At 45.9% G+C, this 12690-nt stretch overlaps 1 protein-coding gene across 5 annotated transcripts in view; it reads left to right on the plus strand.

Moving 5' to 3' along the window:
• Nucleotides 1–12690, plus strand: part of LOC139559962 (histone-lysine N-methyltransferase 2C-like) — a 150529-nt gene that overhangs the window by 44371 nt on the left and 93468 nt on the right. For 4 of the 5 annotated variants that reach the window (XM_071376447.1, XM_071376448.1, XM_071376449.1 and 1 more), the window contains exons 12-15: nt 5274–5354; nt 5639–6013; nt 6298–7037; nt 9466–9600. In XM_071376447.1, coding sequence (XP_071232548.1) covers nt 5274–5354; nt 5639–6013; nt 6298–7037; nt 9466–9600 — 1331 coding nt within the window. The remainder of the gene's footprint in view (nt 1–5273; nt 5355–5638; nt 6014–6297; nt 7038–9465; nt 9601–12690) is intronic. The other variant, XM_071376451.1, reaches the window with a different exon arrangement.

Raw genomic sequence — 12690 nt, forward strand, 5'->3', positions numbered from 1 at the left:
GTGTTTGGTCCTCCTTTTCCTGTAGTCCACCATCATCTCCTTTGTCTTGTTCACATTGAGGGAGTGGTTGTTGTCTAAGCACACACCCCTGAGGGCCCCCAGTGTTGAGGATCAGCGTGGCAGATGTGTTGTTTCCTACCCTTACCACCTGGGGGCGGCCAGTCTGGAAGTCCAGGATCCAGTTGCAGAGGGAGGTGTTTAATCCCAGGATCCTTAGCTTAATAATGAGCTTTGTGGGCATTATGGTGTTGAAAGCTGAGCTGTAGTCAATGAATAGCATTCCTTTTGTCTGGGTGGGAAAGGGCAGTGTGGAGTGTGATTTGAAATTGTGTTCTCTGTGGATCTGTTGGGGCAGTATGTGAGTCTAGGGTTTCTGGGATGTGAGCCATGACGAGTGATTCAAAGCACTTCATGGCTACCGACGTGAGTGCTATGGGGCAGTAGTCATTTAAGCAGGTTACCTTTGCATTCTTGGGCACAGAGTTTATGATGGTCTGCTCAAAACGTAGGTATTACAGACTTGGTCAGGTTGAAAATGTCAGTGAAGACACTTGCCAGTTTGTCCACGCATGCTGTGAATACTCGCCCTGGTAATCCGTCTGGCCCCCGGCCTTGTGAATGTTGACCTGTTTAAAGGTCTTGCTCACATCGGCTACGGAAAGCATGATCACACAGTCGTCCGGAACAGCTGGTGTTTTCATGCCTTGAAGTGAGCATAGAAGTAATAGCGCGATTTTTTTAGTGTCCCGCTCCTTGAAAGCGGCAACTCTAGCCTTTAGCTCGGTGCGGATGTTGCCTGTAATCCATGGCTTCTGGTTGGGATGTGTACGTACGGTCACTGTGGGGACGACATCGTTGATGCACTTATTGATTAAGGCAGTGACTGAGGTGGTATACTACTTAATGCCATTGGATGAAACACTGAACATATTCCAGTCTGTGCTAGCAAAACAGTCCTTTAGCTTAGCATCCGCGTTGTCTGACCACTTCTATATTGAGCGAGTCACTATAACTTCCTGCTTTAGTTTTTGCTTGTAAGCAGGAATCGGGAGGATAGAATTATTGTCAGATTTACTAAATGGATAGCGAGGGAGAGCTTTGTATGCGCCTCTGTCTGTGAAGTAAATGTGGTATAGAGTTTTTTTCCCTCTGGTTGCACATGTGACATGCTGTTAGAAATTGGGTAAAATGGATTTAAGTTTGCCTGCATTATAGTCCCCGGCCACTAGGTGCGCCTTTCTGGATGAGCATGTTCTTGTTTGCTTATGGCCTTATACAGCTTGCTGAGTGCGGTCTTAGTGGTGGTAAATCGGTTTGTGGTGGTAAATTGACAGCTATGAATAATATAGATGAGAACTCTCTTGGTGGATTGTGTGGTCTACAGCTTATCATGAGGTACTCAGGCGAGCAATACCTAGACTTCTTTAATATTAGACATGGCACCAGCTGTTATTGACAAATAGAAACACACCCCCGCCCCTCGTCTTACCAGACGTAGCTGCTCTGTCCTGCCGATGCACGGAAAACCCAGCCAGCTCTATATTATCTGTCGTCTTTCAGCCACAACTCTGTGAAACATAAGATATGACCATTTTTTATGTAATGTTGGTAGGATAGTCTCGACCGTTTGTTTCATCCAGTTTGTTTTCCAGTGATTGCACGTTGGTCAGTAGAACCGATCGTAGTGGTGATTTACTCACTCGCCTACGAATCCTCACAAGGCACACCGACCTTCATCCCCTGTATCTCCATCTTTTCTTCACCCGAATGACTGGGATTTGGTCCTATTGTCCGGGAAGCAGTATATCCTTCGCGTCAGACTCATTACAGAAAAATCTTTGTCCAGTTTGAGGTGAGTAATTGCTGTTCTGATGTTCGGACACTATTTTAGGTCATAAGAGACGGTAGCAGCAACTTTATGTTCAAAATAAGTTATAAACAATGCGAAAACACAAAAGATAGCACAGTTGGTTTGGAGCCCGTAAAACGGCAGCCACCCCCTCCGGCGCCATTTATATAGTAGATGTGAGTGCTACGGGGCAATAGTCATTTAAACAGGTTACCTTTGAGTTCTTGGGCACAGGGACAATGGTGGTCTGCTTGAAACATGTAGGTATTACAGACTGGTTCAGGGAGAGTTTGAAAATGTCAGTAAAGACACCCGCCAGCTGGTCCTCGCATGCTCTGAGTACGCATCCTGGTAATCCATCTGGCCCCGCGGCCTCGTGAGTGTTGACCTGTTTAAAGGTCTTACTCACATCGGCTACAGAGAGCGAGATCACACAATCGTCCTCAACTGCTGATGCTCTCATGCATGGTTCAGTGTTGCTTGCCTTGAAACGAGCATAGGAGGCATTTAGCTCCTCTGGTAGGCTGGAGTCACTGGGCAGCTTGCGGCTAGGTTTCCCTTTGTAATCCATGATAGTTTGCAAGCTCTGCCACATGCGACGAGCGTCAAAAGCGGCAAAATAGGATTCACTCTTAGTCCTGTATTGACGCGTTGCCTGTTTGATGGCTCAACGGAGGTCGTGTCGGGATTTCTTATAAGCGTTCGGATTAGTGTCCCGCTCCTTAAGTGCCAGCTCTAGCCTTTAGCTCAGTGTGGATGTTGCCTGTAATCCATGGCTTTTGGTTGAGATATGTATGTACAGTCACTGTGTGGAAGATGTCATCGATGCCCTTATTAATGTAGCAGGTGAAGGAGCTGCAGGGTATATTACTGTGGGTTCTAACCTGGATGTCCACCGTCTGTTGTGGAGGGAGGGGAGCGGTGCTAATGACAGATAACCAGGCAGCGAGTTGTCCAAGATTCTGATCCAGCGCCTATGTGGCTGTTATAAACACCCCTGAGTTTATTCCCTCTTTCCCACTCACACCCACACACACACACACACACACACACACACACACACACACACACACACACACACACACACACACACACACACAAAGGGGAGCGAACAACTTTGGATTCCTGTATGTCTGTGTGTGGCTCCTGTCCTAAGCAGCAGTGCTTTTGTTTTATTGTGCTGCTGCTGTGTGAGCTGCTGGCTGCGTGGAGAGAGGCTGGTGATTAGGCCTGTGTGATGGTAAAGAATCTCTAGGGGCCTTGATCTACTAGCATTTCATCTCCATTGATTGGAGGAGCGGAGCCTCCCTCGAGAGGCCTGAGGCTGAACACCAAGGGCTATAGCACTAGGTCATACTAGATGGTTGGTTTAGCTCTGAATTCAGCCGCCACACGCCTCCTGTCTACGGTCTGGCACCTACATCCTCTCCTCCATTCACTGCCCCTGCTGTCTTACACCTGTAGAGAGAAACGTCATCAACTCTACACTCTCTGTTGATTGGTCATCCATTCAAATGTCACATTGACAGCTTTTGGCATATGTTTGATGCTCTTGTCTTGTCCTCAGTAGATGAGGGAAGTCATTCACAATGTAGGCTACGTATCCAATCACTGCTCCCAGACAGGTTTACCAAATGTCCTTTCAGGCCTATGTGTATGTTTGGTGCTGGGCTATATGCTAGCTGTGGTGTTGCATAGGCTAGCTAAACATTGGCTTTGTAGGATCATGGCACTACAAGCCAATTTCCTCCTGGCCCGCCTGCCACCCAGTGTAAAGTTAATTAAGGTCATTAAAATGAGCTGTGGATACCTGTCCAGATCCTTCTCATCCACTCAGGGCTCAGCAGCAGGCTTATCATGAATCTAATGACAGATATACCGCCTACTGTCAGATCCATGGTGTGTACACAAATTAAATCTGACACGATGATGGCTTATCTGTGTAAAATAGAGCTGTGTGTGTGTGTCTACAATCGCTTCCTTCTGCAAGGAGACAAGGGGAATAAGGATTTGATAACAATCTGCAGTAAGGGTTCATGATGACAGTAATCAGCAGTAAGGGTTTGATAATGATAACACAACCCCTCTGTAGTGTTTGTACGAAGGATACAAGGATGCTTGAAATGCTCACTCATCTCGTAATTGACTCTCTGGGTGTTGAGGCCCAGATATGCTTGTGTTGTGAGCTGCACAGTCATCAGAGTTCAGACCTTGATATGCAGGTTGTCATGGTTACTCAAAGTCCTTTCCTAGTGGAGAAATGCTCAGCAGGTGCACGTTGTGTGTTTGTTGGGATGGGATCATCAGAGCGGGGATGTTGTGGGAACTTGTGAAATGTGAGGAACTGTTTGTAGTTTGTCTAAAGCTCTCAGCAGGAATTCTGAGGATAGGCGGGATGAGCTACCGGACTATGTGTGTAAGAATTCATTGATGATGCTTACAAATTTGATTGTAGCTACACGCAGTCCATTGTTTTCTAACGTTGCTTGGATTGCCACGTTTGGGCAACCATTGCTTTCTTTGAGTGAGCACCGCAGGCTCTGTTCTCCAGTTTACTTTTTTTGTGCAGCAGCTGGAGTTGAGAAACCTGAGGTGTTTAACAGCCTGCAGCTCAGGTCTGTTAACCTCAGCCAATATTGAGTTTATAAAATCCTCCTATCTGGTGTTGGCCTAGATGGATGACTGTCTTTTCCATGAGGAAATTAGGGCTTTTTATGTGACAGATTCATGACTTAGTAATGGATTATTGGGTTACTTTGAGGGCACTTGGCTAGGAATCTGCAAGTCTCAGTGGTTCAGTTCTGTGTGTGAGAGGGACAGCCACCGCAATCAAAGACTGCTAGCTAGGATTGACGTTACAAATCAAAGCTATGCGTCTTTGGCTGTTGGAACTAGGAGTGGGATTTGAAATAATGCCCAGTTAAAACTGACTCTGTTCACTGCCAATAAGCCTGCTGGGCATCTAATATTTCTGCCTGTATTAGCCTACTTTTTTATTTCTCTCTCTGGCTCTCGCTCGCTCGCTCGCTCTCTCTCTCTCGCTCACACATTCAATTTTCATTTGCTTTATTGGCATGACGTAACAATGTACATATTGCGAAAGCGTACTTTGGAAATGATTCATTAGCAACAACAGCATAAAAAAAAATACAAATCAAAATGTCACTAACAGGACAATCGGTAACAACCGTCTCTCTTTCTCACTCTCACTCCCCCTCTATTTCTCTCTCTCCCTCTTTTTGTCTATAATTTTCACTCCATTAATGTTTAATTATGTCCATATCCTGTGATGAAAATTATGACTCCAATCTTTACCCACATAATCTGTCATTTTGTAAGAGGCTGAGTCTGGACAAATGAACAGTTGGTGGTGGTGGGTTTCAGGTTGGTCTCTCACTGCTATAATTCACTGCTTCTCTCCCAGGCGTCTCAGTGGGAGCAGCTGCTGTGGAGCAAGGGACTGATGAGGTCTCTATCAACAAGGACCTGAGCCAGTTACATCCAGGTTAGGTTCATAGCCTGTTTTGCTAGTCCATTAATGTATCAAGAATATTTGTTCTGCTTTTACTCAGCCTATAGTTCTTTCTCTACTTCTACTTTAATGCCCTCACAACATAAAATCGATCGTTTTTGAATGGGCCTTTCACCATCTAAGGCGACTTCTCTTATGTGAAAATATTGGTTTAGATTCCAAATGGTACAGCCTTTGTCATCTGTTGGTTTTCATTATGATATTTTACTGACGGGTCGTGTGATGTGATGTCTGTTTATCTCTGTTAATTTCCGTAGAAATGCAACCAGCAGCGGAGACCCATGTTCCTTCAACAAAGAGTCCTGAGTCTCCCAGGCTGACCAAGCAGGAGCCTGAGAAACAACCCCTGCCAGCCCAGGTGTCAAGAGAGCCAGAGCAGCCACATGATATAACAGGACTGACCAAGCCAGTAAAGACAGAACCCTCCTCTGAAAACAGGGCGTTGAAACCCAGCACAGAGGGCATCATGACCATGACCCCACCCACCACCACCAAAGAACCAAGTACTGCGTCCGTAATCATCAAGGAAGAACCCATGGAGGTGTCAGCTTCTGATAATTCAGGAGCAGCTGCTGTGGAGCAAGGGACTGATGAGGTCTCTATCAACAAGGACCTGAGCCAGTTACATCCAGGTTAGGTTCATAGCCTGTTTTGCTAGTCCATTAATGTATCAAGAATATTTGTTCTGCTTTTACTCAGCCTATAGTTCTTTCTCTACTTCTACTTTAATGCCCTCACAACATAAAATCGATCGTTTTTGAATGGGCCTTTCACCATCTAAGGCGACTTCTCTTATGTGAAAATATTGGTTTAGATTCCAAATGGTACAGCCTTTGTCATCTGTTGGTTTTCATTATGATATTTTACTGACGGGTCGTGTGATGTGATGTCTGTTTATCTCTGTTAATTTCCGTAGAAATGCAACCAGCAGCGGAGACCCATGTTCCTTCAACAAAGAGTCCTGAGTCTCCCAGGCTGACCAAGCAGGAGCCTGAGAAACAACCCCTGCCAGCCCAGGTGTCAAGAGAGCCAGAGCAGCCACATGATATAACAGGACTGACCAAGCCAGTAAAGACAGAACCCTCCTCTGAAAACAGGGCGTTGAAACCCAGCACAGAGGGCATCATGACCATGACCCCACCCACCACCACCAAAGAACCAAGTACTGCGTCCGTAATCATCAAGGAAGAACCCATGGAGGTGTCAGCTTCTGATAATTCAGGAGTAGAACAAGTGGAAGGTCCTTCTAGTCTGGAGACAGCAGTGAAGGCTAGGAGGGAGAGGAAAGGGGAACCTATGTCTGAGGTACTGGCTGGTGGGGCTTTGGAGGGGGCCTGCGCCTTGGACGAGATGGACACCACCCCCGAGACTGAGAGCAAGCCTAACCTCTCCCACCTCAGTCCCCCCATCGAGGAGAAGCCCTACAAGACATCCATGGAAAGACTGGCAGAGATGGCTGCCTCTCCTACCCACTCCTCCCCTAGGACCATGGGGCCCTCTCCTAGGGAGCCTCCCCTCCACGCCCACCCTGCCGCGGGGGAACACAGCAGCAGTGTCCCCTCCACCACCCTCATACTTCTCACCCCTAAGATCGGCATGGGCAAGCCAGCCATCTCCAAGAGGAAGTTCTCCCCAGGCAGACCCAGGGTGAAGCAGGTAATGCATGGTGCTGGTGGGTGGTGGGTGCTCTTGTCTTAGATCCAAATCTTGATGTGTTTTTCTTAGGGTTGTATCCAAGGGCTTCAAAATCTGTTTCAGAATCTCTTTTTTTGTGTAATAATTGATGTATTATTTATGTATTATCTAGGTTTATGTCTTTTATTTTCAAAGAGCATCTAAAAAATCCCAGGTTGAAATCTCTGGAGAGGAACCATAATTGTGTGATCCTCTAGGTCGGTCATTCTGTGGTTGAGTGTGTTGAATGATGAGAGGAGGAGAAGCTTTCTGAGTGCTCTGCCCCAGAGCGGTGGATTGGCTATGATGTCAGTGGTTTGGAATATGATTAAAACGTGTGTTGCTGCTGCAGAGGACACTTAACCCAGAGAACTTGCCAGTTGTGGCAGTTGAGAACCGTTGAGTCCTGTGTGTTTGATGTCGGGTTATTGGCCAAACTGTATCGTCAGCAGAGACCACGGCTGTTCTCACCCGCCCGCCTCAGTTTTCACTTGAGCTGAATCCCAAATAGCCCCTCCCCCTCAATTTGCGCGTTCATGCTCGCCTCCACCATATGCAGGAGTGTCCCAAAGTTGGGGGTGTAGGGGCTAATTAGACCCTCAGATAGCCACTGCGGTCTCCAGAGTGAAGTGCTATCCCAACAGGCACCGCGGTTGGTTTGGAGTTTGCACAACATCATACAAAAGAATTGAGAGGCATGACTAATCATCTGACTCGTGTTTGTTTGTGTCTGATTTTGAGACTTGACAGGTAAAACAAGTGAAATAACCACTTCATTTGGGAGGTAGCCTAACTGTTGCTGAGGTTTATATCTTGTGAAACCATAGGGGGAATTTGTTCATTAGAATTTCATGCTCGTTTTATATTACATTTGGAACACGAATTGCATCATTCAAGTCGCCAGTGTGTCCCGAAGTTGATGGGTTTATTGATCCCCTCGCCACTTTATATATGTCACCCTCCAACTTTTGTCAGCAACACGTGACAACGGGGGGCTCTCCGAACAAGTTGGTAGAGGTGAGAGGGGCTGGTTTGGGATTCACTGGTGGTGAGTCTGAAGAATACTGATGGTGAGTCTGAAGAATAGTTAATTTCCCACACCTCAGAATGAGAATTGAATATTAGTACGGCCTATTCCTTAGGCCATATGCAAACACCGCTTACCAAGAACCTTACACACCATACCCCACCTCTACACTTTGCCTGTTCATTCTGATCCATTCTGCAAACACCCACCACCTTATGTACACACACTGCCCCACTGCCCTATAGGAGCACACTGCCAACATGTATTGACAATACTAACAGGCTACTTTATATACATCCCCATATGCAATCCTACAGTATAACTTCAAGCACGCTGTTTCACCTGTCCTAGACTAGTATCCAATTTCCATGGTATTCCTAGTACATGCTTGATGTGCTGAAGGCAGTCCCTCTCTGATGATGGCTACAAGCCTGTTCTCATTCTCCTTAGAATACCTTCATTAGGGCTTTGTTACCCCCCCCCCCCACACACTTTCATCAAGCTACTAATCAGAGACACAGTATGCGGGTTGGGTCAAATCCTAATTATACTGGGATATGAATCATACACATGGCTATGATATATTATGGATGAGGCTGAGGAGAGTTTAGCATTGCAACGTTGTGTATTTCTTTCCAGATATATCCTATTGCTTAAATATACGCTGTGTGTAGACAGACTAATTTGTTAGATCAGGCCTGGGGGAGATCAAATGTAGGCTATTTGAATACAGTGGAATCCTGTGTAGTCAGATTTGATTGTCTTCAAGTCTTTATGCTTCTGTCTCGGAAGAGGCATGCACTGTCAGTCGTGCTGTCTGACGCAACCAGGTGTTGTTTTGTCAACAAGCCAGCGATATGAGTGAGGCAGTGACATGCAGTTGCCATGGCAAGAGGATGCTGTGGTCTCTTGCTCCTCCCCGTTCTGCTGCTGTTGCATGGTGCTGTTGCCTTGACGAAGGCTGCGGTGTTGTCTGAATTCAAGGTTGCTGCGCCGACTAACACGATTCTGCTTCACCTTTGCAAGCGCTCTCTGAACGTCTAGCTAGAAACAACATGCCTCAACTCGTATGCATGAAAGATATCTTGGATTGGCTTCAATATAGAAAGTATCATGTGCATCATAATATCATCCTGGCTTTTTGCCCCAAGTCAGAATGTATAACAGCGTCATTATTAGCTCCATATCTCTTACTTGGGGTGTGTTGAATGGTCCCAGCAAGCTTCTTCAGCCACCAGCCTTTTAAACTCACTGCATCTGTCTGTTATGTTTTCATCTTTCTCTGGCTTTGTTTTTTAAGTTGCTGCATTTTGTCACCCTCCTTCTCCCCTCAATCCCTCCCTCTCTCACCCACCCAACCCGGCCCCCCTACCTGTACCTTAGGGCGCATGGCATGGGAGCCCCCATAGCAGTGTGAGCTCCCCCTCCTGGTCTCCAGACCAGCCAGAGGGGTGGAACGTCCCAAAGACCAGGCAGCTCTCGTCCGGCTGCGGCAGCCCTGCCTGGAGCATCAGAGTGGTAAATAACGGCTCTCTCTGGGGACCAGACCTCCAGAACCACCACTAGGCCATGCCACAGCAGTCTTCTGCTTACCTTAGGCTATGTGAAGTGCACTGGCAGAGTGATGCTTGATGTCACTATGTTAATGTTGGACTTTCACAATGAATCATTCAACTATCACTGTGTCTCCAGAGGAGAGGAGACTGTGGTGAATTCACATTGACAGGCTAATAAGGGAACGGTGAATGAGAATCTGTGGTAGCCTAATACGACTCATCCTTAATGGCAAAATGTTTATTTTTATCCACTAGAGAGGATCTCTTGCTAGGCTTTGCACATGCACTTGTAATATTAACCCAATTCACAATGATGTATCTTGGCCTTCCTTTGCAGCCTGAGGCACAAGGTTTAACTTGTTTGTTTAATTGTTTGTTTTGTTTGTGTAATACTTTTGTGGTTGAGTTTGGGGCGGGATGGAGATGGGGATTTTTATTAAGTGGGCTGTGTGGGCACTTAGGCCTGCCCAAGTGGATGCTGCAATCTGTGGCCATGGTGACATTCGTGTTACACACTGGTGCTAAGTGAGGTGGTAATTGCTGGGTCTTGGCATGGATTTTGGGCAGGTTAAGCAGCACCATACTGTGTGTCAATCAGGATGTCAGACCGCTGGGGGGTGTGAAGAGACTGGACTGGGGAATCGGGGAGGAGAGATTTGGGGGAAGATTCACAGAAAGTAGACTAGATTGACAGTAGTGATTAGGCCCCAGCAGCCACCAGCACCGGAAATGTGTTGACAGCATAATGGAGTTCAAATGGCCAGAATAACATTAGAGAGGTCCTCTGTCAACAGCCTGGACAAAGAGCCTGGACACTTGCTGTGTTACAAAGGCTGTCTCTCATAGTGCTGAGCGATTGAACCAACATTTTTTTTCTTCTTTTTTTTTTTACAACTAATTAACCGATGTAGGTTCAATAATTTTTTATTCCATGTATTATTTTTTTTTTGTGAGCTCAATGCACGCATTGCACAGTTTCTCTAAAGATAAATTAGATCCAGTCTGAACTTTGCAATGTGGTAGGGAGTTGTAGTTTCCAATAAGCCACATAGTTTAGTGCATAAAATGTGGTAATTAACTACAATGACCATAATCCACTGCGCATCTACTTGTCCTGTCTGTGTTTCTTTTACGCCTGCTACAGAAGAGAAAGAAGAATGCATGATCGTGAGGGGATATAGAGAAACAATGGGAAAGTAATTCTGCTTTGCAAGTTGATCAACTTGTAAACTCACTTTTGAGAAAATCATCTTCAATGTTTTAGTACTACTATTGGAGAGACCTTCTTTGTCTATAGCAGGTATTCCCCCAGGGGTACGCGCAATGCCGTCGGGGGTACGCCAAATAAAAATGTGATTCACATTTCCAAACAGTACATTTATATTTTACAACGGGGCTATACATTTGGGTGAGGTTTTTTTCTCGCCTGAGTAGCCTCGTTTCACTGCCAACAATAAAATTAAACCATCTAGTGTTCAGCGAAATAACACAATGTCAAATACAGGTAGTCTAGTCAAATAATTAACATCCAATCACATGAACTGTTACTCTCTCGCAGGTATTCCACTAACGGTCCGTTTGTAGCCAAGCGTAGCTGCTGCTCATTCCGTTTGCTCAAAAATTGATAAATGGTTAAAACAAGTAAGGCCCGTGTCCATAGAGATGCATACCAGCTCTACTGGTAGTACTGATGCATACCAGCTCTACTGGTTGTACTGATGCATACCAGCTCTACTGGTTGTACTGATGCATACCAGCTCTACTGGTTGTACTGATGCATACCAGCTCTACTGGTTGTACTGATGCATACCAGCTCTACTGGTTGTACTGATGCATACCAGCTCTACTGGTTGTACTGATGCATACCAGCTCTACTGGTTGTACTGATGCATACCAGCTCTACTGGTTGTACTGATGCATACCAGCTCTACTGGTTGTACTAATGCATACCAGCTCTACTGGTTGTACTGATGCATACCAGCTCTACTGGTTGTACTGATGCATACCAGCTCTACTGGTTGTACTGATGCATACCAGCTCTACTGGTTGTACTGATGCATACCAGCTCTACTGGTTGTACTGATGCATACCAGCTCTACTGGTTGTACTGATGCATACCAGCTCTACTGGTTGTACTGATGCATACCAGCTCTACTGGTTGTACTGATGCATACCAGCAGTACTACACTTGCACCTGTCGACGACACAAGTTGTTCTGCTTCCATGAGCACATCCAATGCTAGCATCAGTAATTCTACATTTGTTGCTAGCCCAGCTAGCATGGCCACCGACAGTTGTGAATCTGATGCAGACGAAGAGCTACTACCCCCTTACCCGGGAAAGCACCGAACAACAGACAGAGACATTGGACCATTGAAGAGGCGCAAATATGATGAGAACTGCATTGATTTGGGGTTCACTTATATTGGGAGTAGTGCCTTTTTGCAGCCACAGTGTGTTATATGTGCAAAAGTACTATCTCACAACTCGATGAAACCTTCACTCTTGCGCAGACGTTTAGAAACAAAACATGCCAATTTGAAAAATAAGCCACGCGTGTTTTTGAGCGACTGTTATATGTCCGTTAAGTTTATGGGGGGTCAATTAAGGAAGACGTCCTCTTCTACAAACCACTGGAAACCAGGACAACAGGAGAGGATATTTTTAAAGTACTGGACAGCTTTGTGACATCAAATGGACTTTGGTGGTCAAGATGTGTTGGTATCTGTACAATTACGCAGGTACTTTCCCGAAACGGATGACACAAACAACTGGATTCATGCCCTGCCTACAGTCCACTTACCGATATCTGAACAAGAGAGCCTCATCGAAATTGCAACAAGCGGTTCTGTGAAAAAGTTTATTTAATCAGAAGCAACTGATTTCTGGATTGGGCTGCGCTCAGAGTATCCTGCCTTGGCAAATCACGCTGTTAAGACACTCATGCCCTTTGCAACCATGTACCTATGTGAGAGTGGATTCTTGCCCCTCACTAGCATGAACACTAAATACAGGCACAGACTGTGTGTGGAAAATGATTTAACACAGACTC

Source organism: Salvelinus alpinus, chromosome 30 (assembly GCF_045679555.1).
Source record: "Salvelinus alpinus chromosome 30, SLU_Salpinus.1, whole genome shotgun sequence".
NCBI classification, from domain to species: domain Eukaryota; kingdom Metazoa; phylum Chordata; class Actinopteri; order Salmoniformes; family Salmonidae; genus Salvelinus; species Salvelinus alpinus.